Source organism: Phyllostomus hastatus, unplaced genomic scaffold (assembly GCF_019186645.2).
Source record: "Phyllostomus hastatus isolate PE091 unplaced genomic scaffold, TTU_PhHast_1.1 phas_contig_152, whole genome shotgun sequence".
In the NCBI taxonomy this organism is placed as follows: domain Eukaryota; kingdom Metazoa; phylum Chordata; class Mammalia; order Chiroptera; family Phyllostomidae; genus Phyllostomus; species Phyllostomus hastatus.
Window position 1 is genome coordinate 12,706,085 of NW_025333622.1, and position 26,732 is coordinate 12,732,816.

A 26,732-nucleotide genomic window follows, 5' to 3' on the forward strand; every position below is an offset into this window, starting at 1 on the left:
GCCATCTGTATAGCTTCTTTGGAAAAATGTCTCTTCAGGTTCTTTGCCCATTTTTAATTGGATATGGGGTTTTTTTGCCCTGGAGTTGTATGATTTCTTTATATATTTCAATATATTAACCCTTTATCAGATATGTGGTGTGCAACTATTTTCTCCCATTCTGAAGGTTGCCTTTTCGTTTTGTTGATCATTTCTTTTGCTAACCAGAACCTTTTGAATTTGTTGTAATCCCACCCATTTATATTTTTGCTTTTTTTTACTTGTGCTTTAGATGTTATATCCCCCAAACCATTGCCAAGACCCATATCAAAAAGCTTTTTCCTTATATTTTTTTCTAGGAGTTTATAGTTTCAGATCTTACACTTCAACTTTAACCCATTTTGAGTTATTTTTTGTAAAGGGTATAGATAGGGTTCTAGTTTCATTATTTTTGCATGTGGTTATTCAGTTTTTCCAGCACCATTTATTGTAGAGACTGTCTTTTACCCAATGAGTATTCTTGGCTCCCTCATCAAACATTAGTCGACCATATGCCGTGGGTTTATTTCTGGGCTCTTAATTCTGTTGATTGGTTTATGTGTCTTCTTTATGTCAGTATCAAACTGTTTTGATTTTTATAGCTATGTAGTATAGTTTGAAATTAGGAAATGTGATGCTTCCAGCTTTGTTCTTTCTCAGAATTACTTTGGCTATTTAGGGCCCTTTGTGTTTTTAAATGAACTTAGGATTTTAAAAAAAATTTCTGTAAAACCTTCAATTGGATTGAATCTACAAGTGGCTTTGGGTAATATAGACATTTAAGCAATATTATTTTTTCCAATCTATGATCACAGGATGTCTTTCCATTTATTTTTTTTCAATTTCTTTCATTAGTGTCTTATAGCTTTTAGTATATAGATATTTGACCTCCTTAGTTAAATTTTATTATTTTTGATGCTATTGTAATTGGGATTGTTTTCTTTACTTCTTTTTCAGATAATTCATTGTTACTGTATAGAAATGCTACAGATTTTTATATGTTGATTTTTGTATCCTGCAACTTTACTGAATTTAACAGTTTTTGGTGGAATCTTTAGCATTTTCTATATAAAAAATCATGTTGTCAGCAAGCAGACAATTTTATTTCTTTCTTTATGATTCAAATTCCTGTATTTTTTTTCTTGCTTGATTGCTCTGGCTAAGACTTCTAGTACTATCTTGAATAGAAGTGGTAATAGTAGGCATCCTTGTCTTGTTCCTGATCTTAGAAGAAAAGCTTCCAGGTTTTCACCCCTGAGTATGATATTAACTGTAGGTTTGTCATATATGGTCTTTATGATGTTGAGGTATATTCCTTCTGTACCCAATTTGTTGAGTGTTTTATCATGAATGGATGTTGAATTCTGTCAAATGCTCTTTCAGCATCTATGATTTTTATACTTATTTGATTAATGTGATGTATCACATTTATTGATTTGTGTAGGTAGGACCATTTTTGCATCCCAGGGATGAATCCCACTTCATTATGGTATATGATCTTTTTAATGTATTGTTGAATTTGGTTTGCTAGTATTTTGTTGAGAATTTTTGCTTCTATATTTTTCAAGGATATGAGGACACAGTTTCTTAAATACTAGGTGACAGAGATCTACTCCATTCCATTGGGGAATTTGGTGAAATAAGAAGGTATCACTTAAGTTTGTTTAAGGGAGGATTCTGGAAGAGGCAGCTCTTTTACATGTGTGCAGAAGAGCCTAGGCTCTTTGTTGGCCTCTCTCTCTGAGGAGCCGCTTGTTACCTTATAGCTGCTTGTTGATTCACAGGAGCTGATTCCCCATGGGACATGCCCACTCTCTCCTGCCCTCTTTTCTCTGCTCTCTGCCCTCTCCCACAGCAATGATGAGGATATGTTTGCATATGTGTGCAACATCACTATTGAATTTCACATACAGTGTCTCATCTGACCCTCCTCGATGGGACAGGGAGGAAACAGTTATCCCCACTTTTTCAGAGAAATGGACCAACTTCTCCATGTTCACATAGTGGTAAAGTTAATAGCTGAACCTGATTTTTTGATGCCTGGTCCAAACCTTCCTTGGGTATTGTGTTCCTGCCAGCCTCTTGAAAGAAGGTCTTGGGACACAACAAGAATGAGGAATGGAGAGGTAACAACTCAAATGAGGGATTTGATGGAGAACAGTTTGGGAACTGTGTAAGATGCCAATTGGGGTTATTCCTGCAGGCTGGAATCTTTGTTGTCCTTATTCTCCTCTCATTCTCTATGTGCTGCTAAAATACATGCTAAGAATATGCTATGCAAACTCAGAGTGACCCCTATAAGACTGTGACTTGGGAGAAAATGTTTGAATGGCCTCTGCCCCACTTAGTACATTGTACATTTACCAGTTGTTCTAGGTTTTCTTTTCCACTTTAACTTAAATCAGAAAAGAGGACATAGGCTTACATCCTTTTTAATTTGTTTTTATATGTGTTCATTTATTTAGTTTCACCAATGAAGCAGATATTTTGCTAAGTATAAGAAATGAGATATGATCCCTTCTCTTAAGGCATATGTAAATGTGTGTGTGTGTGTGTGTGTGTGTGTGTGTGTGTGTGTGTGTGTGTGTGATGGATGAGTATAGACAAGTAAATCTTTACCAAGAATAATTCCCACAGTAGATGTAGCCTAGGAGGCTAGGAGGCCTTGGAAGCCCAGAGGAAGAACATGAAAGTCAGACTGTGCTGAGGTCAGAATGACTTCTCAGAGAATGTGCCTCTTAAATGAAAATCTTCGGTGTTCATAGGACTTAACACAGACAAAGGGAAAGTCATGCCAGTCAAGTGAGCAGGGTGTTTGAAGATACAGAGGCATTAAAGAGCTGAGAGAATAGGAAACAATCTGGAGGGAAGAGAAAGTGCTGGAGCAGGTAAGAGAAGATGAATATACAGAGGTGATGTAGTCCTGTGTGTTTAAGATGATCCTGAAAGGTAGGGGGAAGCATGATCAGGTCTACATTTTAGGTGGGTCCACTTGGTGGTACTTTCTTGGCTTTAACTGTTTTGTTTGTTTACCTGTTTTTGTTCTTGTTTTCAAAAGCAGTTTGGTAGTATGTGTTAAGAGACTTTAAAATGTGCATATAAAGTACCCTTTGGCTCAATAATATTAACTCTGGGAGTAATAACACTGATCACCTACTGTAGTGCTTTTTGTACCAGATATTTTTGATATGCTATTTTTTGTCTTTATAACGACTGTGCAAAGTGGGAATCATTGGCCACACTTTACATATAAATAAATTGAGGTATTAAACAATCAGGCAAGCTTAGGACTGAATTCACACTCTGTCACTAATTAGCTGTTTTCCTAGGTCAAGTTACTTACCCTTTCTTCATTAAATACAACTTGCTTTTTTTGTATTACCCACTCATTTGGATTATCACTGCCAGAGCTGATCTCCATTTTCTTACACATTTAAGTAAATGAGCCAAAGTCAAACAGTGTGGAGAACTGTGGATGATGGCTTTGCTTTTGGGAGATCATTCTGAGTTGTTTTTCCTGCAGTTTGCCTTGTGTGTGCACACATGGCTCTTCTCACATCCTCTACCTCAATTACTTGTATCTTGTTGCCCTGTGAGATTGTATAATAAGTTCATTGAGGAAAGGGCTGGTCTTAAACATATCTTTGTCTCTCTCCCAGTATCTGCTGGGGTCAGTGCCTTCTGTGTGCCCAGGAAGAGCCCAGAGATTAGTTTTTTTCAGAAGTAGTTGGAACATCATGATCCAAAGATAAATATTAGGTTTAGAGACTTGGCAGGTAAGGTTTGAAACTGAGGGGACCTGGGAGAATGTATTTAATAGAAAACTTGCAAAATGTTCTCGTTAGTGCTAAGTCAAGAGAGTTGTCTTAGATTGGTTTCCCCAGAAGCAAGTCCTGAGAGGGGGACCTGTATGCAAGTGATTTATTCAGGGAATGTTCCCAGGAGGACTCAGTAAAGAGGCAGGAAGCAGGACAGAAAAGGAAGAAGCCAAAGTGCAATGTGAGGCAGGATTCAGCCTTAGCCTGGACTCACAAATGTGTTCTAAAGTATAAATCACAAGTCAGAGTTTGTCCCTGCTGGAGATGAGGGCACTGGGCTTTCACACTTCTGCACCAGTCGGTCACTGGCTAAGGGCTGTTGGGAGGTGACTGGGGAAACTTCAGGCACTTCTTGCTCTGTTCACATGGACAGAGTGGCTCCAGCAGCACAAGGGCCAGCCTTCTGCAGGTCAACAGGTGTAGGGAGTTAGAAGCCAAGGCATGTAGAAACTGTAGGTGGGGTGTGGGGAGGTGTGAAAATACCTGAGGGGGTGTGGGTGGAGTGTCTATAGGGTTGCCTTGACAACTGCACCCCTAACAGTGTCCAGTGGTATCTCCCAGATGTGTGAATCCCCACTTCCTCCTCTGCAAAGGGCAGATAGGTTACTTGCTCATATTGCAGAGTGATAGTGAAAACAAAACAAAATGAGAGAGGGGCCACAGACTCGTGCTAATAGCAATAAGACATTGTATAAAGCCAGGTGCTATTATTTCATCTTTCCCTCCAGGCCCAGAGGCTCCTGTTTTGTCTTCATCCTCTCCAGGGCACTTGTCTTCCAGGCTTCAACGCTGATGGCCTTTGAAAACAGCTTGTTCGTGCTGGAAAGAAAGTAGGCACTTTTTAAATGTTGATAAATTCGCAGCAGTTTCTTTAATATATACCAGCCACCTTGAACTACATCTAATTAACTACCACACACCATGCTGTGGCTGTGTTTGGCTTTGATGTGTTCATCAGCATATTGGAAAACTAATCATAACAGGACTTAGCTCTTATAAAATGCCTTTTATCTTCAAAGTGGTTTACAACTACTAATTATTAGAGGAATTATGGTGAACAGCCACCTCACAGAGACCTGAAACCATTATGAAGAGCCTTTGATGTATCTTATAATAGAGCAAGAATAGTGTGAAGGGGGTTGTTTAAGAATAGTTGTCCAGACCTGGAAGAGCTATTTTATAGAGGTAGGAGACAGCTGTTCTCTTTCTCCCTTAAAAGTAGAACAAGGAAATTGGACCTAATTTGAAGAAAAAGGAGGCAAGATATAGTGGTTGCATAAGCAACAGCAAGCCACAGAGTGGTAAGGTTCCCTCTCAAAAGTGCCCCTTTATATGGGCTGGTGGGGCACATGGCCTTCCTGGTGGCCTGCAGTGGGAGACGTTAAACCCCTAAGTCCCGTCCAGCTGGGGCGGTTAATGGTAGATTGATGGCTTCTTGATCATATCCCCTTATGTAGTATTTTTTGTTTTGTTTTGTTGCTTTTTTATTTATTAGTTTGTTTTGTTAGAATTTTATCTGGGGTATAGAATTTGACTTCTACAGTGATAAGAGTAGTAATGAGAGCTAACACTCATAAGGTGCTACCTTGCCCATCATTTTATAAGTTAGGAAAGTGAGGCTCAAAGAGCTGGAGAAACCTGTTAGGGGCCCCGTGGCCGGTGCCACAGGTGGCCTGGCCTTGAAGTTTGTGTTCTTATTCACCATAGTGAGAGGCCTATCAGAGAAGGAGTGGGATCTGCCCAAAACTCCCCTGCACCATGTCAAAGAAGCACACAGAAATCTCATCCAGACTAGGACAAGTCTTGTTTCCAGGCTGGTCTGGCTCCTGTGCTGAATCTTGAGCAGTGGGGTAGTGAAAGGAACCCTTTGAAGAAGCAGCTCAGGCTGTCTGTCCTCACTGAGAAGCTCTTATATCTGCCTCACTGCCCGAGTCCCACCAGAGAGTCTATTCAGAGCCATGGGGAGAGGGAGGGGCCATCCACCTATGAAATATGGAGGTTGGTTAATGCACTTTTCCCCCACCTACTAAGATGGATTTAAAATAGGCCCTGCCCTGTAAGTCCAGGGTGGAGACACAGTCTAAAGTGGCATCAGCTGCCATGGTCTGTGCAGACAGTGCTGGGGATCCAGAAATGACCCTCTTGGGACACCTGGGCAGAAACACGGGCCTCACAATTTCTTAGTGGAGTGGACATTGGCCACGTGGGAATATTGACATCCTAGAAACAGTCGGATGCTACAAATTAGGGCTTTCCCCCACCCTGGCCCAGCGACTGGTCAGTAAATGCTGCAGTGTCTTTTTTTTCTAACACCATTTCTGACACCAAATGTGTGTCCTATGACTCAACGTAGACCCCACAGGGGAGGGCTCAGTCTCACAAGACTGTCCTCACTCAGTGCCAGTCCCAGGTTGTCACCCATGTACTAATAGACCAGCTATACATTCTGGGCCTCCCACAACCTCCTTCTCAGGTTCAATAATTAGCTGGAACTACTCCCAGAACTCAGGAAAGCACTTTACTTACTGTTACCAGCTCATTGTTATAAAGAATAACAGCCAGAGGGAAGAGATGTGTGGGCAAGGTATGGGGAGCCAGTGCAGAGCCTCCAGGCCCTCTCAAGGCATGCCACTCTCCCAGGTCCTCGAGGTATTTACCAAATGGAAGGCCAAGAACTCCATCAGCTAGGGCTTTTTATGGAGGTTTCATTACATAGGTGTGATTGATTAAATAACTGGTGATTGAACTCAAACTCCAGTGCCTTCCTGTAGGTGGAAGGGTGGCGGGGGATGGGGGCCTGAAAATTCCACCCCTCAATCACATCCTCGGTTTCTCAGGCAACGAGGAACTATCCAGAAACTATCTAGGGTCTTCCTAGAGTCATCTGATTAGCTATACTCAGGTATGGATGGAAGGGACTCATTATAAATAACAAAAGACATTCCTTTCACTCCAGAAATTTCAAGAGTTTTTAGGAGCTCTGTGCCAGGAACCAGAAACAGAGACCGAGTATGTATTTTTCATCATACCACAAATATTAACCACTCTGAACCCTCACTCTCAATGGTCTTAATAAGAAACCAACACAAATTTATTGAACACCTGTTGTGTACATAGTACCAGGTTGGGAATTGGTAGGACGTTTGTTCATTCAAATAAGCAAATATCAACTTCATTCTTATTAAGATTTATTGATGGCACTTCTGCATTTGCGGAAGAAATAAGGAATATCACATACACTTGAAAATCTAGTCCACCAGAACAAGTAGTATGTTCTAATGTCTGAAGCACAACAGAGCACTCAGAGAAACAGAAGCCAAAGCAATTTAGCCTGGGTGGTCCAGGAAGACTTTTCAGAGGAGGTGGACTTAAAATGGGGCTCTGAAGGTATATGCAATGCTGAGAGTTGGAGTAGACCTAAAGTTCTTATGGGAGGGAGACAGACCTGAAAAACATCCCTTTGTTGAGTCCCAGAAGACAGATGTAGCCCTCTTATGCACCAGGTCTTTTCTCTTAACTTTCAGTGGCAGTAAGTTTGATTCCCAGCTCTGTCTGCTCATGACCCCACGCATGTCACTGGACCTTGTGGAGACTGAAGTTCTCATTAATGAAAGAGGAAAAAGGCAGCCAGTCTGGCACCTTCACAGGATCACTATGCAAATGAGATAATAGAAGTGGAAGTTCTTTTTAAATAGCAAAGTGTAATTAGTGTCATTATTGGTTTCTAGTGTGTCTTTCATTATTTCATCACCTCCCAAAAAGTCATCTTACTAGCAGAATTTTGAACTAAAAAGGATAATATTGAAAATGCCTTAGAAATAATCACAAAAGCTAACGTTTACCAACTCCTACCATGAGCTAGGCATGGTTTCTGAGTATTTCACGTGTTTTAAGTTGCTTAGTCCTCACATGAAGTAGATGCTGTCACTGCATTTTACAGATGGGGAGCCTGAGTCCTGGAGAGGTTAATAACTTGCTCAAGGTCATACAGAAACTGGTGGAGGTGGGATTTGAAACTAAGGAAATTTGGCACTTACCACCCTGCTGTGTTGCCTTCATGAGGCCCAAGCTGGGTGGGATTCCTCTTTTCCATGGGGAAAAAGAGAGAGATGGAGTTTTCCCTCTGCTCTGGTCCCCAGCCTTCCCCACCTCACTCTACAGCTTCTCCCTAGTGAAAAGTAGGGTTGGGGCACCATATGGGTGGCCCAGAGCATCTCCTAACCCCACCTCCCCGAAGCAGATTTTATCAGGACTCCACCCACATCTCTGGGCCTAACCATTTCCCTGTCATCTGGCAACTACTAGCAGCCAATGTCTGTCTCTCTGCCCAGGGGTTTTTCTGCACCCACACTGCACATGTGGCAAACTGGAGTGTAGGGAATTCAGGCCCCTCAGGAGAAGCCCTCACCCAGTGACTGACTGATGGGCATTGATATATAAATACCCCAGTTTTTCTGCCCCTGGAGTTGGATCATTGATACACGTGGTATACACCAAATTGCAGAGCTCCCTGGGATTAAGCCCCAGAAAGGCACAGCCAGTTTCCAACAGTTGGTTGCAGCAGGCACCCATATTGGCTCCCTCCCCTTCCTGTTTCACTTCCCACTCTCCAAACAACCTGTTATCGGTATAAGTGGAGTTCTTTCAGTGTCAAGAGGAAAAGAATTTCCAGAGACCCACATGGGAGGATGGGGTTTTGTGGTAAACTTTATTGATGATGTAAAATTAAGGGGGTTCTCCTCCTGATTTCCCAATGTCCCATCTCCATCTCTCTCACCATGGAAAAGGTCCAATTTTGTCTTCAGTAGGGCCAGAATAAAGGACATTGCTCAGAGTTTCTGCTTCACATTAAAGCTTTGTCCTTTCAGAGCCAACCCAGTCTGCTGCAGGCTCTGGTAGCTGCTAGACCCACCTGGTCACGTGCTCCTGGGTGAAAGAGAATGCATAAATGCTTGGCTGGGTGCATTATCAGGTGAGGGTGGGTGGAGAGAGGGAAAAGAGAGAGAGAGAGAGAGGCAGAGAGAGACAGAGAGAGAGAGAATGAGCACTCAGTCCTTTTGGAGCCCACAGGTGGCTGATAAGTGGTCTCCATCCCCATCCAGGTAGATAAACTTGCTCTCAGCTGCTCCAGTGGTGAAGTCCTTGTGGCTTCCACAATGCAGCTGCTATGGCCGCATGGCTATGGAGAGAGAATGTGCAAGTGCACAGGGCAAGTGCAGGTTCCTGAACGAGAGAACTTCTTTGCTCCTTGTGACTATATTGGCTTGGGTTTGGGATGGACCTTTTTCAAAATAAGCAATCAACTTCCCAAACTTTCATGGGCTTTTGATAGGTTTATACCCTTTAGTTAGACTGACAGGTCTCTATGGTCCAGCACCTCCCACTGGGCACCCCCCTACCAATAATCCAGTAATGGAGTGAGTGGGGAAGGGAGGAGAATTAACCCCCTTGGTGGAGCAATGCTGTAATCCCCTAGGGTGTAAAGCTGTAGCTTCCTGGTGAAGCAAACAGGTTTATGCTCTTCAGTTTATTAAGCTCAGTATCTAATACACTTTGCTCCCCTTTGTTTTATTAATATGTAGCTAAATATCAATGGTAACAAAACCACTAACAGCTTTGCTCAAGGTCTTCTGTGGCATTACCTGTTAAGGGTTGAATTGTGCCACCCATAAAAACATATGGTGAAGTCCTAACCCCTAGTGCCTGAGAATGTGACCTTATTGTAAGTGTAATAGTCAAGTTAAGATGAGATCATTAGGATGGACCTATACTCCAATATGACAGGTGTTCTTATTAGAGGAGGAAGACTAGGTAAATAGAGACACAGGAGGAGAGAACACTGTGTGAGGATAGAGGCAGAGATTAGAGGAGTGATATGGCTGCAAGCTAAGGAACACCAAGGACTGCTGGCCACCCCTTAGAGTCAAGAAGAGGCAAGGAGACATTCCACCCAGTGCCTCATTGGGACTATCACCGTGCTAACACCTTGATTTTGGACTTCTGGCCCCAGAGCAGTGAGAGAATAAGTTTCTGTTGTTTAAAGCCAGCAGTCCTAGGAAGTTTATACACCTTCCATCTGGGGACTTGATTCTTCCTTAACTCGCTCCTTCCCAGGGGGCCCACCATGCACCATTCCCTGTGCATATCTCACACCCATTCTTACTGGAGCTGCCTTTGAAACCTTTCACTCAGCAACTCTCCTGCATCCTCTGAATTTTGACAAGACCACCTGTCTCTGCCTTCGTGTGGCACTGCCAACTCAGAGTTAATGGTAGAGACTTGGGCTTCTGCTGCATATGGAGCATTCCTCCATGGAGCTGGGTAATTAAGGAGATTTGAATAGAAGATGCTTTGGGGTATTTGATTTCCTAGCTGTCAGCTGCAGGAGAGATTCAAGGTGGATTAGTAGCTTCTTTCAAGTTTGCAAGGGGTGTGGTGTGGAAGGAGCTACCAGCTGTTCCCCATCTCCTCTGAACCCAGAGGGGGAAATTAGCTTAGAACCTTTAGGAGGGGTTTAGATTTGATCTGTGAACTTTCTGATTGCAACAGTTACTAAGCTGTCAGAATTACTTTGGAAGTCTGGGCAATGTTCCTAGAAATGGTTGAGGGCTTGATAATTTCCATCTGTATTTAAAGTCTTTTGTATAATCACTCTGGAGGGAGAAGAGTGGTCTGCATGCTCTGAGGAAGACAGGCAGATAAAAAATAGTGTCTGTTCCCTTTGTGATGGTCATGGCCTTTTCCCTTTGCCTGGGACCATACCCCACCATTTCTCTTTTGTAGGTATGCTGTCTGTTGGATCTAAAAACTCTTTGAGATGGAAACCTGTCTCCAGCCAAAAGTGATACAGCAGAGCCCGTCACAGGGCTTCCATTTTATTTTGAAATGAAAGTAGAGCACTTCTGTTGTTTAGTCTTCCATTCCCTTTGGAAAACTGACAGATGCTGTGCAAAGGCCAAACCAAGGAGTAAGAGAAAGGGGGCTGAACGCATAGTATGGGAATGGGCTTCAGGAGGGCCTCTGCCTGCTCCCTTTTTTTTTTCAGAGGACCTGAGGGTTTTTACCAGGAAATTACTTAATTTTCAGCCATTTCCTGCTTGCTAGAGTTGAATGTAAAAGGAGTTATCAAGCTCCTGAGATGAAATGCAATAGGCAGTATTAGATTTGCAAGTCCTGGACTTATTTTATTGTTTTAAAATAGGTTTAATGAGCTATTGACATACATAAACTGCACTTATTTAACATATACAATTTGGTAAATTTTGCTATATGTTTGTACATATGTGTGTTTATGTATGTGTATGTACATATCTCCATGAAACTATCACCACAATTAAGATTGTAAACATACCCACACCCCCCAAAAGTTTCCTCCCATTCATTTGCAATCCCTCTTTTCACCCTCTCCTCCCTTCTCTCTTTTCTGTCACTATAGTTTGTCTTCATTTTTTATAATTTCATATAAATGAAATCAAATAGTATGTCCTCTTTTTTGTCTAGCTTCTTTCACGCACATGATTATTTTGTTGCTTGGATCAATAAATCGTGCCTTCCCATTACTGGGAGTAGCATTCCATTGTATGCATACACCACCATTCTGCTGGTGAGCATTTCTGTTGTTTTGGCTACTATAGCTAAAGCTTCTGTAAACATTCATGTACAGATCTTTGTGTGGATATATTCTTTGATCTCTTGGGTAAATATTTAGAAGTGGGGTGGATGGATCATGAGGTAGAAGTTTGTTTGGCTTTTTAAACAAACTGCCAAATGCTTTCCAAAGGGATGGTACCATTCTACATTCCCACCAGCAATGCAGGAGAGTGCCATCCAGTCATGCCATATCCTTACCAAGAGTCATTATGGTCAGTCTTTTTTATTTTAGCTATTCCAATTAAGTGTGTGTTGCTCTTTCATTGTGATTTAAATTGTATGTCCCTTATAACTAATGATGTAGGACATTTTCCTGTAGTTATTTGATATCCATATATCTTATTTGATCATGTGCCTGTTCAAATGTTCTGCTGATTTTGAAAATTAAGTTATTTTCTTATGTTTTGAAAGTTCTTTATATAATCTAGATCAAAATACTCTATCAGATATATGCTTTGCAAATATTTTTCCAGTCTGTGGCTTAAATGGTATCTTTCAAACAATAGAAATTTTAAACTTTGATAAAGCCAAAATTATTAGGGTCACAAAGATATTCTCTTCTTGAAGGTTTATATATTTTGATTTTACATTTAGGTCTGCGATCCATTTTGAGTCAATTTTATATATGGCTTAATGCATGGATTGAAATTCTTTTTGCAAATAGATATCCAATTACTCTAGTACCATTTGCTGAAAAGATTATCCTTTCTCTGCTGTATTGACTTTGCCTCTTTGTCAAAAATCAATTATATATATGAATCTAGTTTTGATTCTGTATTCTAAATTCTATTTCATGCATCTATTTTCCTGTTTTTCTGCTGATCCCACAGTGTCTTATTTTTTGTCATTTTTTAAAATTTTATTTTATTTTATTTTAATCATTGTTCAAGTACAGTTTTCTCCTTTTTACTCCCATTCCAGCCCACCCACCCAACCCTCCCCACTTCCCTCCCATTACCACCCTTCCCCTAGTTTTTGTCCATGTGTCCTTTAAATTTGTTCCTGTAAACCCTTCCCATTCTCCCCTGAAATTCCCTCTTCTCTCCCCTTTGGTCACTGTCAGCCTGTCCTCTATTTCAGTGTCTTTGGTTATATTTTGCTTGTTTCTTTGTTTTGTTGTTTAGGTTCCTGTTAAAAGTGAGATCATATGGTATTTGTCTTTCACTACCCGGCTTATTTCACTTAGCATAATGCTTTCCAGCTCCATCCAAGCTGTTGCAAAGGGTAGGAACTCCTTCTTTCTTTCTGCTGCATAGAATTCCATTGTGTAAATGTACCATAGTTTTTTTATCCATTCATTTACTGATGGGCATCTTGGTTGCTTCTAGCACCTAGCTATAGTAAATTGTGCTGCTGTGAACATCGGGGTGCAAAGGTTCTTTTGTATTGGTGTTTTAGTGTTCTTAGGATATAGCCCCAGCAGTGGAATTGCTGGGTCAAAAGGCAGATCCATTTTTAGTTTTCTGAGGAAGTTCCATACTGCTTTCCATAGTGGTTGTACCAGTCTGCAGTCCCACCAACAGTGCACTAGGGTGCCCTTTTCTCCACAACCTTTCCAACACTTGTTGTTTCTTGCTTTGTTTATGATGGCCATTCTGTCTGGTGTGAAGTGGTATCTCATTGTGGTTTTAATTTGCATAACATTGTTTCATGTGTCTTTGGATCTTCTGTATGTCCTCCTTGGAGAAGTGTCTGTTCAAGTTCTTTGTCCATTTTTTTATTGGGTTGCTTGCCTTCTTAGAGTGGAGTCGTGTAAGCTCTTTATATATTTTGGAGATTAAACCCTTGTCTGAGGTATCATTGGCAAATATGTTTTCTCATACAGTTGGTTCTCTTTTTATTTTGATACTGTTTTTTTGAGCTGTGCAAAAGCTTTTTATTTTGATGAGGTCCCATTTGTTTATTCTTTCCTTTATGTCCCTTGCTCTAGGAGACATGTCAGTAAAAAAGTTTCTGCGTGAAATATCTGAGATTTTCCTACCTATGTTCTCTTCTAGGACTTTAATGGTGTCACAGTTTATATTTAAGTCTTTTATCCACCTTGAATTTATTTTTGTATATGGTGTAAGTTGGTGCTCAAGTTTGATTTTTTGCACATAGCTGTCCAGTTCTCCCAACACCATTTGTTGAAGAGGCTATTTTTATTCCATTTTATGTTACTGCTTCCTTTGTCAAATATTAATTGACTGTAGAGACTTGGGTGTATTTCTTAGCTCTCTGTTCTGTTCCATTGGTCAATATGTCTGTTCTTATGCCAGTACCAGGCTGTTTTGATTACAGTGGCCTTGTAGTATAGTTTAGTGTCAGGTATTGTGATCCCTCCTACTTTACTCTTCTTTCTCAAAATTGCAGCAGCTATTTGGGGTCATTTATGGTTCCATATAAATTTTTGAAGTGTTTGTTCTATGTCTGTGAAATAAGCCATTGGTACTTTAATAGGTATTGCATTGAATGTGTAAATTGCTTTGGGTAGTATGGACATTTTGATGATATTAATTCTTCCAATCCATGAACACGGTATATGTTTCCATTTGTTTGTGTCTTCCTTGATTTCTTTCCTTAGTGCTTTGTAGTTTTCTGAATACAAGTCTTTTATCTCTTTGGTTAGGTTTATTCCTAGATATTTTATTTTTCTTTTTGCTATTTCAAATGGGATTTTTTTCTTGATTTCTGCTTCTGCTGTTTCATTGTTGGTGTACAGAAATGCCTTTGATTTCTGGATATTCACTTTGTATCCCGCTGTTTTGCCAAATTCATTTATTAGGTCAAGCAGTTTTTTGGTGGAGTCTATAGGATTTTCTATGTATACTATCATGTCATCTGTAAACAGTGACAGTTTTGTTTCCTCCTTTGCGATTTGGATGCCTTTTATTTCTTTTTCTTGTCTGATCACTGTGGCTAAAACTTCCAGTACTATATTGAATAGAAGTGGTGAAAGTGGACATCCTTGTCTTGTTCCTGATCTTAGTGGAAAAGATTTTAACTTTTGCCCATTGAGTATGATGTTGGCTGTAGGTCTCTCATGTATGGCCTTTGTTATGTTGAGGAATGCTCCCTCTATTCCCACTTTGCTGAGTGTTTTTATCATAAATGGGTGCTGTACCTTATCAAATGCTTTTTCTGCATCTATTAATATGATCATGTGGTTTCTGTCTTTGCTTTTGTTTATGTGATGTATTACATTTACTGATTTGTGAATATTGTACCATCCTTGCATCCCTGGAATGAATCCCACTTGGTCATGGTGTATGATCTTTTTAATGTACTGTTGGATGTGGTTTGCCAGAATTTTGTTGAGGATTTTAGCATCAATGTTCATCAGTGATATTGGTCTGTAGTTTCCTTTCTTGGTTGTGTCTTTATCTGGTTTTGGAATTAGGATGATGTTGGCCTCATAAAAAAGATTTTGGCAGTCTTCCATCTTTTTGGATTTTTTTGAAATAGTCTGTGAAGAATAGGGGTTAGCTCTTCCTTAAATGCTTTGTAAAATTCTCCTGTGAAACCATCTGGTTCAGGGCTTTTGTGTGTTGGGAATGTTTTGATTACTGCTTCAATTTCTTTTGCTGTTATTGGTTTGTTCAGGCTTTCTGATTCTTTTCCATTGAGTTTTGGAAGATTATATTTTTCTAGAAATTTGTCCATTTCATCTAGGTTTTCAAATTTCTTGGCATACAGTTCTCCGTACTAATTTCTTACAATCCTTTGTATTTCTGTGGTATCTGTTGTAATCTCTCCTCTTTCATTTCTGATTGTGTTTATTTGGGTCTTCTCTTTTTTTTCTTGATGAGTCTGCTTAAAGGCTTGTTGATTTTGTTTATCTTTTCAAAGAACCAGTTCTTGGATTCATTTGATCCTTCGAATTGTGCTTTTAGTGTCTATGTCATTTAATTCTGCTCTGATCTTGGTTATTTCCTTCCTTCTACTTGTTCTGGGCTGTCTTTGTTATTGTTCCTTGAGTTCTTGTAGACGTAGGGTTAGGTTGTTTGTTTGAAATGTTTCTAACTTTTTTAGGTGGGCCTGTATCGCTATGAACTTCCCTCTCAGGACTTCCTTGGCTGTGTCCCATAAGTTTTGGGTTGTTGTGAGTTCGCTTTAATTTGTTTCCAGGAACCTTTTGATTTCCTCCCTAATATCATTCTTGACCCATTCATTGTTTAATAGCATGCTATTTAATGTGCATGATTTTGAGTGTCTTGGGTTTTTTTTTCCTTGGGGTTGGTTTCTAGCTTCAGTCCCATGTGATCTGAGAAAATGCTTGGTATCATTTCAATTTTTTGAAATTGTTGAGGCTTGTTTTGTGTCCTATCATGTGGTCTATCTTTGAGAATGTTCCATGTACATTTCAAAAGAATGTGTATTTAGCTTCTTTGGGATGGAGGGCCCTGTATATATCAGTAACGCTCATTTCATCACGGGTATTGTTCAATGCCACAATATCTTTGCTGATATTTTGTTTGGAAGATCTGTCCATTTTTGATAGTGGGGTGTTAAAATCCCCCACAATAATTGTGTTGCTGTCAATATGTTTCTTGAAGTCCTCTAAGATTTTCTTTATGTATTTGGGTGCTCCTATGTTGGGTGCATATATATGTACAATATTTATGTCTTCTTGGTGGATTCTGCCCTTGAGTATTATGAAGTGTCCTTCTGGGTCTCTTTTTCATGGACTTTTTTTGGAATTCTATTTTGTCAGATATGAGTATTGCTACCCTGGCTTTTTTTTTTTCCTGTCCATTTGCTTAGAAGATTTGTTTCCAGCCCTTCACTTTCAGTCTGTGTAAATCTTTTGTCCTGAGGTGGGTCTCTTGTAGGCAGCATATGTGTGGGTCATTTTTTCTTATCCAATCAGCTATTCTATGTCTTTTGATTGGAGCATTTCATCCATTTACATTTAAGGTTATTATTAATAGGTAATTATTCATTGCCTTTTATGTACGTGTGTTCCTCTCTCTCTCTCTCTCTCTGTCTCTCTCTCTCTCTGTTCCTTTATTTCCTAAAGCAGTCCCTTTAGTATCTCTTGCAGAGCTGGTTTAGTATATTATATTTGGTATATTCTTTTAGACTTCTTTTGTCTGAGAAGCTTCTTATTTGGCATTCTATCTTGATTGAGAGCCTTGCTGGGTAAAGTAGCCTTGGTTGCAGACCTCTGGTTCTCATTACTTGGAATATTTCTTGCCATTGTCTTCTGGCTTGGAGTGTTTCCATTGAGAAGTCAGCTGTTAGCTTTATTGGGGCTCCCTTGTATCTTATTTTCTATTTTTCCCTTGCTGCCTTTAATATTCTCTCTTTGTCTTGAAATTTTGCCATTTTAATTATGATGTGTTTTGAGGTGGGCCTCTTTGGGTTCCTCTTGATTGGGACTCTCTGTGTTTTCTGGGTTGGTGTGACTTTTTCTCTCATCAAATTAGGGAAGTTTTCCATCATTACTTTTTCAAATAGGTTTTCTATCCCTTGCTCTTCTTCTTCTCTTTCTGGTATCCCTATTATACTGATATTATTACGTTTCATATTGTCTTGCATTTCTCTTAATCCCTCTTCATTTTTTCTGAGCCTCTTTTCCTTTTCTTGCTCTTTCTGGGTGTTTTCTTCTACTTTGTCCTCTAGCTCACTGATCCGATCTTCTGCTTCATCAGTCCTGCTTTTCATTCCTTCTACTGTGTTCTTCAATTCAGAAATTGTATTCTTCATTTCCTCTTGGCCCTTGTTGAGAGTTTCTATTTCCTTTTTTATGCTGATGTAGTTTGCAGTGAGTTCATTGTAGCTTCCCTGTAGTTTCTGGTAGCTCATTGTGAGCTCATTGAGCTTCCTGATGATCATTGCTTTGAACTCAATATCTGATAGTTGAATTGCTTCTATTTCATTTAGCATTCTTTCTGAGGCTTCCTCCTTTCCTTTCATTTGGGGATTGTTTCTTTGTCTTCCCATTGTTTGGAGACTCTTCTTGTTAGCCTCAGCTTCTTAAATTGATCTGTTCTGGCTCCCTGGGTTTGTGGTGTGAACTTCTTTAGTAGAATAGCAGTGAGTTTCAGTAGTTCAGTTTCCTTGATCTCCCAAGCTCACTGGTCTTGGGCTGCCATTTAAGTTGGCTTTGTGTTTGCCTTTGGGTTTTGATTGTTGTTGAGTCTTTCTTTGGTGGTTCCTTCCCACCAGCTGGTTAAATGAGGGTCACTCTGTCCACCACCTCCTGTATTTTGTTGTGCTGGTGAGAGCAAGTTGTGTTGAAGCTGGTTTTTCCATGTGTATAAGGTTTAAAGAATTCTCTCTTGCTCTTGTTCAGTTGTTTGTATTGGGTACTGTCTCTATTGTTTAGTTGTATTTCCAGATAGGTCCTGGATTGAGGTTTGTGTGGTTACCACTCCCTCCTTCACCTTCTTCTGTTGTTATCTGTTAGTGGTTCCTTTGTTGTTGGGTTTCCTCTTTCAGCAGGTATCCTGGTGTTCACCACCTCCACCTATTCTTTTTTGTTATCAGTTGGAGGGGGAAGGCAAATGGTTTAAGACAGCAACAGAGAATTCTATGCTATTTACAGTAGTAGCAAGTAGGGAAGAGATAGGAGATCCTTTGAGTATATATAGTGTTAACCATGATCTTCCACCCAGCTAGCTGATTTTTAGAAAGGATGGAAAGAAGATAAGATTCTTGTTGAGGAAGGAAGGGTTGTGAGTTGGATCTATAAAGCAGGGAGGTTGTGGGAGGTCAGATTCTGAGGTAAGGTGAGAGTAAAGGATAGTAAATAGGTGTAGTGTGTGAGAGAATAGAGTTAACCACTACAGTAATAGAGTTCAGGAAACTTTGAAATGGGCTAAGATCTGTGGTGGGGTGTTGTGAAGTAATTACAATTGCATGGAACAGCAGTTATTTACAATAATATTATGGCAACAATCATATGACAGAATCTATGAAATCTAGGTAACAAGAATAGGGAGTATAGAACCTTGAGTAGTGGGCTAATGGGACACAGGTGAGTTAAAGGACAGTAGATTAGCAATACAGTATGGAAAGAGATATCAGGGGAAAGCTGTCAGGTCATACAATATATCCAGCCTAGCAAAGTAGACTATACAAAAAGAAGAGGGATACAAAAATACTATTAAAAAAAGATGTAGGAATACTGGAAAAATAATAATAATACAAATATGAAATAACTTGCAGGTTCTCTGTAATAGCAGAGTGAAATTTGTCTCACTGTCCCAGCTGTTGTGATGCCCCTTCTTTCGGTTCATCTTTGGTCTTTTCACAGATCCAGGATTTTGTCTCACTTGTAGCTATTTAGAAAAAATTTAAAAAAAATAAAAATAGAAAAGGCAGATGAAGGAAGGAAGAAGAGATAAAATTGGATGAAAGGAAGGAAGAAGGAATAAAACAAGAATTCAGGAAAGAGAGGAAAAAGAAATCACAAGAGAATAAAAACAATAAAAATTTAAAAATTAAAAATTGTTAAAAAAATAGAATCAAATTAAAAAGTCTCTTGGTTTCAGAGTGGCCAAACCGGTTTTTCTGCTCTTGCTGGCTGTGGCAGGCTGAGGGGTGATTGGTATGGCTTTTATTCTTCGGTCAGCGGAGCTCACACTGGCTCCCTCACTGTCTGGGAAGCTAACGTGGCTCTTCAGCCTTGTGCCCTGGGTGTGGGAATCAGGTCTTTCCCCAGGGTTACTTCTGTGGACTGGGGTGCGGGGATGCTCTCCCTGCACATGTGCCTGTGCCCCCTCGGCTAGGTGGCAGGGAGGCTGGAGCGACTAATCACTTTAGGAGAATTCCCCAAACAGTGTCTGTCTATTCACTCCTTCCTCTTGAGAAATTCCTCCTGTTCAAGCCTGCCTCTCCACACAATGGCCTGGCTTCTCCCGCAGCCCAACTCTCCAGCCAGACCAGTGACTGTGGGGGTCGGGGGCCTGCTGCGCAACCCATCCTCTCCGGTGCTCCAAAGGTGCTCACAGCCCTTGTGTGTTTGCTAGCACCTGGATTCCTCCCAGTGCTGCTCAGACCTTGTTTGGCTAGGGAGGGAGCAGTTGTCCTGGCTCTCTCCCAAGGACTCTGTGGCAAACCCAGCAACAGGCCCTGGGCCTGGGGCTGCAGCCCCCGGACCACATGCTGGTCCCCGCGACCCTACCTTGTTGCAGCACTCTTCTTAGGATCCGGTTTTTCGGTTCCACCACAATCCTTGGTCCCCTGTTTTCACATATGCTGAAGTATGTTGCTTGCTTGCTTCTCTACTCCATAGATCGGTCAGGATTTTCTCCCGTGAGCAGAGGGAAGCCGAATCTGCTCCTTCCTACTCTGACGCCATCTTGGCCTGGGGATCCCACACTGTCTTGGTTACTATTGATTAATTAGATTAATGTCTTGAAATCAAGTAGTTTTAGTCTTCCAATTTTGTTCTTTTTCACAACTCTTTTGGCTATTCTAAGTCCTTTGTATTTTTATAAAAATTTTAGATTGGCTTGTCAATTTATAAAACAAAAAAATCCTGCTGGTATTTTTATTTGGATTGAGATGAATCTATACATGAATTTAGAGACAAATGACATCTTAATAATAGTATTAAGTATTCCAGTTCATGAACCTGCATATATCTCCATTTATTTCTGCCTTTGATTTTTCTTATCAATATTTTATAGCTTTCAGTGTACAGGTATTACATATTTTTTGTCAGATACATCCCTAAGTATTTCATAATTCTGGTGCTATTTTAAATCATATTTTTAATTTAACTTCAACTTTTTGTTGCTGGTACACAGAAATACAATTGATTTTTATAGAGAGAACTTGTATCCTTTAACCTTGTCAAAGTCACAGATTAGTCCTAGTAGCTTTTGGTGGACTTCACCAGATTTTCTATATAAACAATAATATTGTCTAGGAATAAAAACAATTAACTTCTTCCTTTCCAACCTGGACCTTTTTTTTTCTTGCCTCATTGAACTGGCTAGAATCTCCAACATAATGTTGAATAGAAGTGGTAAGAACAGACATTCTTATCTTTTTCTTGATCATAGGGGAAAGCATTTGTTTTTTCTTGATGAAGTATGATGTTAGCTGTTAGTTTTTTGATAGATGCCCTTTTTCAGGTTGGGCAAATTTTCTTTACATTCCTGGTTTTCTGAGAGTTTTTATCTGGAGTGGCAGTTGTGTTTTGTCAAATGCTTTTTCCCACATCTATTGAGATGATCATAAAGTTTGTCTTTTTTAAGTTGTTAATATGGTGAGTTATGTTATTGATTTTCAAATGTTAAACTATTCTTGCATTCCTAGGATAAACCCCCACTTGGTCAGGATGTATTATTTGTTTTCTACGTGGTGTTGGTTTCAATATTTTAAAATTTTCTAAAGAAGTTTTTGCATTTATGCTCATGAGGGCTATTGGCCTGTATTTTACTTTTCTTTTAATGTTTTTGCCCAGTTTTGGTATCAGAGGAATCTTGACCCCATAGAATATGTTAGGAACTATGTCATCTTCAATTTTCTGGAAGAGTTTGCATAGAATTGGTATTTTTCTTTTTATATTTGTAATATATATTTTTTTAATATTTGGTAGAATTTATCAATGTAGGTACCTGGTCCTCTAAGCTTTTTGTAGAAAGGTTTTTAACTGTTGGGTTAATTTAAAAAATACAATATAATATTATTCATGTACTTTATTTCTTTTTTGATATTTAATGTTTTCAAAGGAATTTGTCCATTTTATCTAAATAATCAAGTTTATTGGTATAAAGTTGTTTATAATGTTCCTTTTTTAGCCTTTTAATGTCTGTAGAATTTGTAATGGTTTTACTTTTCAAATTCCTGATATTATAATTTGTGTTTTCTCTCTTTCCTGATATTCTAAAATAGCCAGCTTTTAGTTTCTTAATTTTTTTTCTATTTTTCTTTATTGTTTTCTATTTCATTAATTTCTGCTCTGAGATTTATTAATTTTTCCTCCTTATTTTGTGTTTAATTTGCTCTTCTTTTTCTAGTTTCTTAGGGTAAAAGCTGAGGTCATTGATTTGAGACCTTTTTTTTTGTACGTGTGTGTGTGTATATATGTTTAGTGCTATAAATTTTTTTCTTGAGTACTGCTTTAGTAATATTCTACAAAATTGATATATTGTGCTTTTTAAATTTAGTTCAAAATATTTTAACTTTCCTATTTATTTCTTTAACTGAACTAAGTTCTTCTTTGACTGAAATGGGTTATTAAGAAGTGAGGTTCATAGTTTTCATGTATTTGAGGATTTTCCAGAGGTCTTTCTGTTACTGGTTACTGGTTCTAACATAATTCCTTTGGGATCAGATGACATACTTTGCATGACTTGAATTCTTTAAAATTTATTGAAACTTGTTTTATGGGCCAAAATATGGAATGCCTTGGTAAATATTCCATGTACACTTGCAAATAAAATATATTCAGCTTTTGTTGAGTGGAGTGTTCTATAAATGTCAATTAGGTCAAGATAGTTGACATTGTTGTTCAAATCTTCTGTATCCTAACTGATTTGTGTCTACTTGTTTTTATTAATTGTTAATAGAGGGCTATTGAAATGTTTGAATATGATTGTGGATTTGTCTCTTTCTCCTTGTGGTTCTATAAATTTTTGTTTCATCATTTTAAAACCCAGTTATTAGGGGCATAAGTATTTAGGACTGTTATGTCCTTTTGATGAATTGACTTCTTTATCATTGTGAAATGACTTTATCTTCATTAATATTCTTTGTTCTAGAATCCACTTTTCCTGATATTAACATGCAGCTTTCTCTTGACTAGTGTTAACATGGTATATATTTTTCCAGTCTTTAACTTTTAACCTATTTGTGTCTTTATGTTTAAAGTACATTTCTTGTAGGTAGCGTGTAGTTGGGTTTTCTTAGCTTAGGGAATTTTCCAGGCTCTGGTTGGGTTCCCCTTCCTGTGCCATGACCTAAAAACACCTTAGGCAATAATGGGGCTTATTTTGTTTAGTTTCCCATCTCTCAAGAACAGGGCTTGGTCTAGGGTGAGGTAAGTGTGGCCCCTACAGTGCAAAATTTTAGAAAGTAATCATGCTCACATACATATTTTTTAAAGTAGATTCCTCTTTAAATTTTGGATCCTCTTTAAATTTTTATCTCCTATTTTTTCTTTAAATATTGATTCTAAAGAGAGGAGAAGGAAGGGAAAAAGCAAGGGAGAGAAACATCAGTTGGTTGCCTCTTGCATGTGCCCTCACTGGGAATCAAACTTGGCAACCGTTCAGTTTGTGGGATGATTCCCAACCAACTGAGCCACACTGATCAGGGCTTTTACCTCACACTTAAGAAGACACTCACAGAGTTTTGCAAATACAGAGCTAGCACCTGAGAGTAAATGCCTCTTGTAACTTTTTTTGTACTTTAGGAGCCTCACTCAGCTTACTCTAGTCTCAGCTCTGTTCTTTATTGCCTGATGTCCAGTGTCTTGAAAACCATTTTTAAAAATGTATTTTGTCTGGATTTTTTATTATTTCAACTGGGAGGGTAAATACAGTCCCTATAATTCCATCTTTTCTGGAAGCAGAAGTCTGGGCTTATTCTTCATGAGATTAGAAACAAAAATCCTGGATATAGAACTACATGACTAAAATTCATGTATTTTCAGGCCTCCTTGCAAAAGAATTTAGCAAAAAATTTATCTTCATTCAGCAAACAATCAATGAGCACCTACCCTATGCCATATTCAGGGCTAAGAACTGAGGTTAAAAATTAAATAAGACAAAGTAGCTATCTACCCAAGCTCATAGCTGGCTTCTTTAGAACTCTTGGATTGGCCCTTTCATAACACGTATCACTTGCAACATGGGCCAGGGAAGGCAGAGTGCCAGAGAGAGATTCAGACCTAGAACTGAGAGATCATCTCTGCTAATTCCCATGCCCAGGCTAGTTCATGGACTCAGGTGAATCACACAGCTTGTCAGTAGTAGATGATTGCTATATAGTCTATTTTGAAGGATATGGAGGAGGGATCCAACCCAAAATACCTTCTGTTACTGCCAGTCACTATGACTAAAATTCCATCATTAGATACTTAGTCATTGAGGTTGGGGCTCCTGTTTTATTCATGTTTGCATTTCTCAGCATTAGCTTAGAGCCTGCAACGTGGAATCAATAGATATGAATGAATGAATGAATGAATGAATGAATGAATGAATGAATGAATAATGTTAAAGTGATGAGCATACCTCTGGGAGATGACTTAGGTTATTATCAGTTGAGGATGAGTAGACTGTGAAGAGCAGGCCCACAGCTGGGACCCATGATAAGAAGGCAATATAGTACAGTAAGTTCAAGAGGTCTCTAACAGTACTAGACCTTGATCTGAGTTATTTAACCTACCACAAACTGTTTTCTCATCCGTGTGACAGGAATCTTTTATTTTCTTTTCTTCCTCCCTCCCTCTCTCCTTTCCTCCCTCTCTCCCTTCCCCTCTTTCTTTCCTTCCTTCCTCCCTTCCTTCCTCCCTTCCTTCCTCCCTCCCTCCCTCCTTTCCTTCCTTCCTTCCTTCCTTGTAGGCAGCCAAAGGAAGGCAAAGGAAATTACACATGACCTTCTGCCCTGAAAAGCTGAGGCATGCCAGATTTTATCCCAAGTTGCTACTTTCCTGAAGAGGGGCAGGAATCTTAATCCTACTTACCTTATGGAAGGATGTCAGGTTTCAATAGGGTGAAGTAGGTTAGGGGCCTAGCAAGGCAAATCCCTCAAGGAATGACAGGTATTATTAGTCTACTGTCCTGAGAACAGCAGATGGGAATGAGGTAGGGCCTACGGGATGGCAGAGACCTTGCAGACAGCAGGAAGACTGTAGCTGTTCTGCTCACACTGTTTATTTACCACTATCATTATCCAAAAGTCCTCCCTACACTCAGCATTGCACATAGTTGTGCTAGGCAATGCAATTAACCACACAGACACAGCCCTGCTCTCTGGGGACTTCCACTCAAGGCAGTTCCCTCTGGAAAAGACAGAATTAAATGTTGAATCTGCTTATGATCAGGTGATGGGCTATCCACACCATGTAGGGATTAAGAAAAAGACCATTTCCTGAGTGGGAGGCTGATTAGAGGAGTCAGGGTGGGAGTTCCTTGTTCATCGAGCAGTGAGAAGGTGAGCCTGCTCCGCCTTGCCCAGACTGCTTTGAGGGGTCCTTTCCTGAGGCCAGAGGCAGTCTTCAGCTTCAAGCCCACAGCTCTTAACAAATCTTGTAGGTGGAAGGTATTGACTGAAATAATAGATGACTTTGGATTCATGGCATACCTGAGCCAGAGGCCCAGGCTCTAACAGTCAGAGAAGCCCACCTGGTGACACAGTGATTTTCTGCCTTTCTTCTGACCATGGACGTAGGAGCTGTGATTTAGGACTCCACTCTCTCCAGTTTCCCAAAAATGCATTACAGTGCACATCTATATTTTTTAGTTCAAATGTTATCATGAATTTGAAATTTGACCTAGTCTACTTCTCAAAAATCTTTAGATAGAAAAACACAATGATACTGAGACTTTCTTTTATCACGTTAACCCAATTTTTCAGACTGTCAGAGTAAAATGTGCCCTTAAAGATGCCAGGCTCAGTCTTCTCATTATACAGATAAGGAAACGGAGGGCTAGGCAGGTTGCTTGTTCAAGGTCTCTTAGTAGCAGCAGTATCTAGACTACAAGCCCAGCTTTTCATGCCTTTCTGTGACATCACATTGCAGTGCATCTTCTGAAACAGCTATTTGCGGGGCTTTAAGAACCTGATCGAGGTGTATGATTTGTGATTCTCTGTTGGCTGAAGACAGCCTTGGGTGTTGCCAAACCAGGCCTAGGAAGCTCAGTACAGCCGGAAGATCCATAGGACAGAGTGCAGTTTCTCATCCATCCATTGCAGCCCCTGCAGGTTTGTGGCAGAGGCTAAAATTTGTTGGTTGTGAGGGATACAGGAGAGAGTGCATCTGAGTGAGGGGAGCCCTCCACCCTTGGCAATGCTGAGATGTCAAGACAGTGTGGGATTAATATCAAATACAAGTTAGATGATCTTGCATTTAAAACACAAATTTGTACAAACTGCTCTGTGGCCTTGATCAAGTCACTCAACCTCTCTGAGCCTCAGTAAAATGGAGATGATAATATTTCAGAAAGATGAGAAAAATAAATGACAAAATATATGTAGAGACCTTTGCCTGATACAGTGGTCTCTATAAATGGTAGCTGGTCTATCAGAATCTGTTTTGTTGTTTGTTAAAATTGGGAGAAATTATTTTCAGGCTTGCTCTATCCACTTCCTTTCAATTGGGAAATGTCTATTCCCCCACCCCACATCTCTTCTCTTTGATGGGCTGGCCGATCTAGTAGCGATCATGGCACACATCCCCTTGTCCTGAGCATCTGCTAATTAAGAGGTGGTTGCTAAGAGATGCTGGGGCACACTGGCGAGCCGTTCTCAGGTCCCCTGTCGTTCTTTCTCAGCCTCACTTCATCCCCAGCACACCCACCTCTCTCTCATCTTCCATTCTCAGGATCTGAAAAGAACTGAGGAAACTGACAAACCTGGATGGCTACGCCTGACCAGAGAGTGGTCTCTAGACCCCAAAGACCTGCTCAGGGACTAAAGGGTAGTGGGGCCTTCCTGGGTCCCCTGGACAACCTGGAGTGTAAGGAGAGCCAGGAGCCAGTGCAGGCAGAGCTGGCCATGCTGAGGAAGGCACAGGAATTCTTCCAGACCTGCGACACAGAGGGCAAGGGCTTCATCGCCAGGAGGGATATGCAGGTAAGAGGGGCCCCAGCTGTCCACCTGGAATGCCAAATCACCTGGGTTTCACTGCCTCAGGTTAGCACTTGCCCCATTGGAGATAATGTCTTTAAGACAAGAGATGCCATCAGCTCTGCCCTAGAAGGGGGCATCAGTTCAAACTCTCCTGGTTTCCTTTTTTTCTGACCTTTACTTGCTGTCATACTCAGGGGTTCTTTCCCCTCTCTGATTCAGTAACTCCCCGGGGCTGGGAAGAGAGTGATAGCAACATAAGGTAGTTGAGTAAGGGATGGTGAAGAACCTTCTGAAACAAAGGTAGAAAGGCACTGACTTATTGCTTCACAACAAAGTTCTGAACTCTGCCAAAGTCCTTCCTGTGAGGTGCCGTGTGTGTGTCAGATGCAGGACCCAGGAGGAAGGCATTTCTGGAGCTCATCTCGTCTGTCCCTCACACTGAAACCCAGCTACATTTAACCCCATATGTAAGCGTTTCCAGAGGGAGAGATTGCAGATCCTTGGTACATGCCA

General features: G+C 40.1%; 1 protein-coding gene and 1 non-coding gene across 9 annotated transcripts in view; one reads left to right on the forward strand and one right to left on the reverse strand.

Annotated features, from left to right (window-relative positions):
- The window catches only part of CRACR2A (calcium release activated channel regulator 2A), a 162,228-nt gene that overhangs the window by 41,065 nt on the left and 94,431 nt on the right, over positions 1 to 26,732 (forward strand). For 5 of the 8 annotated variants that reach the window (XM_045830542.1, XM_045830547.1, XM_045830543.1 and 2 more), the window contains one exon: positions 25,972 to 26,222. In XM_045830542.1, the coding sequence (XP_045686498.1) occupies positions 26,007 to 26,222 (216 nt within the window). In that variant the 5' untranslated portion in view covers positions 25,972 to 26,006. Of the gene's footprint in view, positions 1 to 4,564; positions 4,667 to 25,297; positions 25,353 to 25,971; positions 26,223 to 26,732 lie in introns of those variants that run through there. The other 3 variants (XM_045830544.1, XM_045830545.1, XM_045830546.1) reach the window with 2 other exon arrangements.
- On the reverse strand, positions 23,982 to 24,131 carry LOC123813586. The gene has a single exon (XR_006784774.1). It is a non-coding gene; the product is annotated as a small nucleolar RNA SNORA67 (small nucleolar RNA).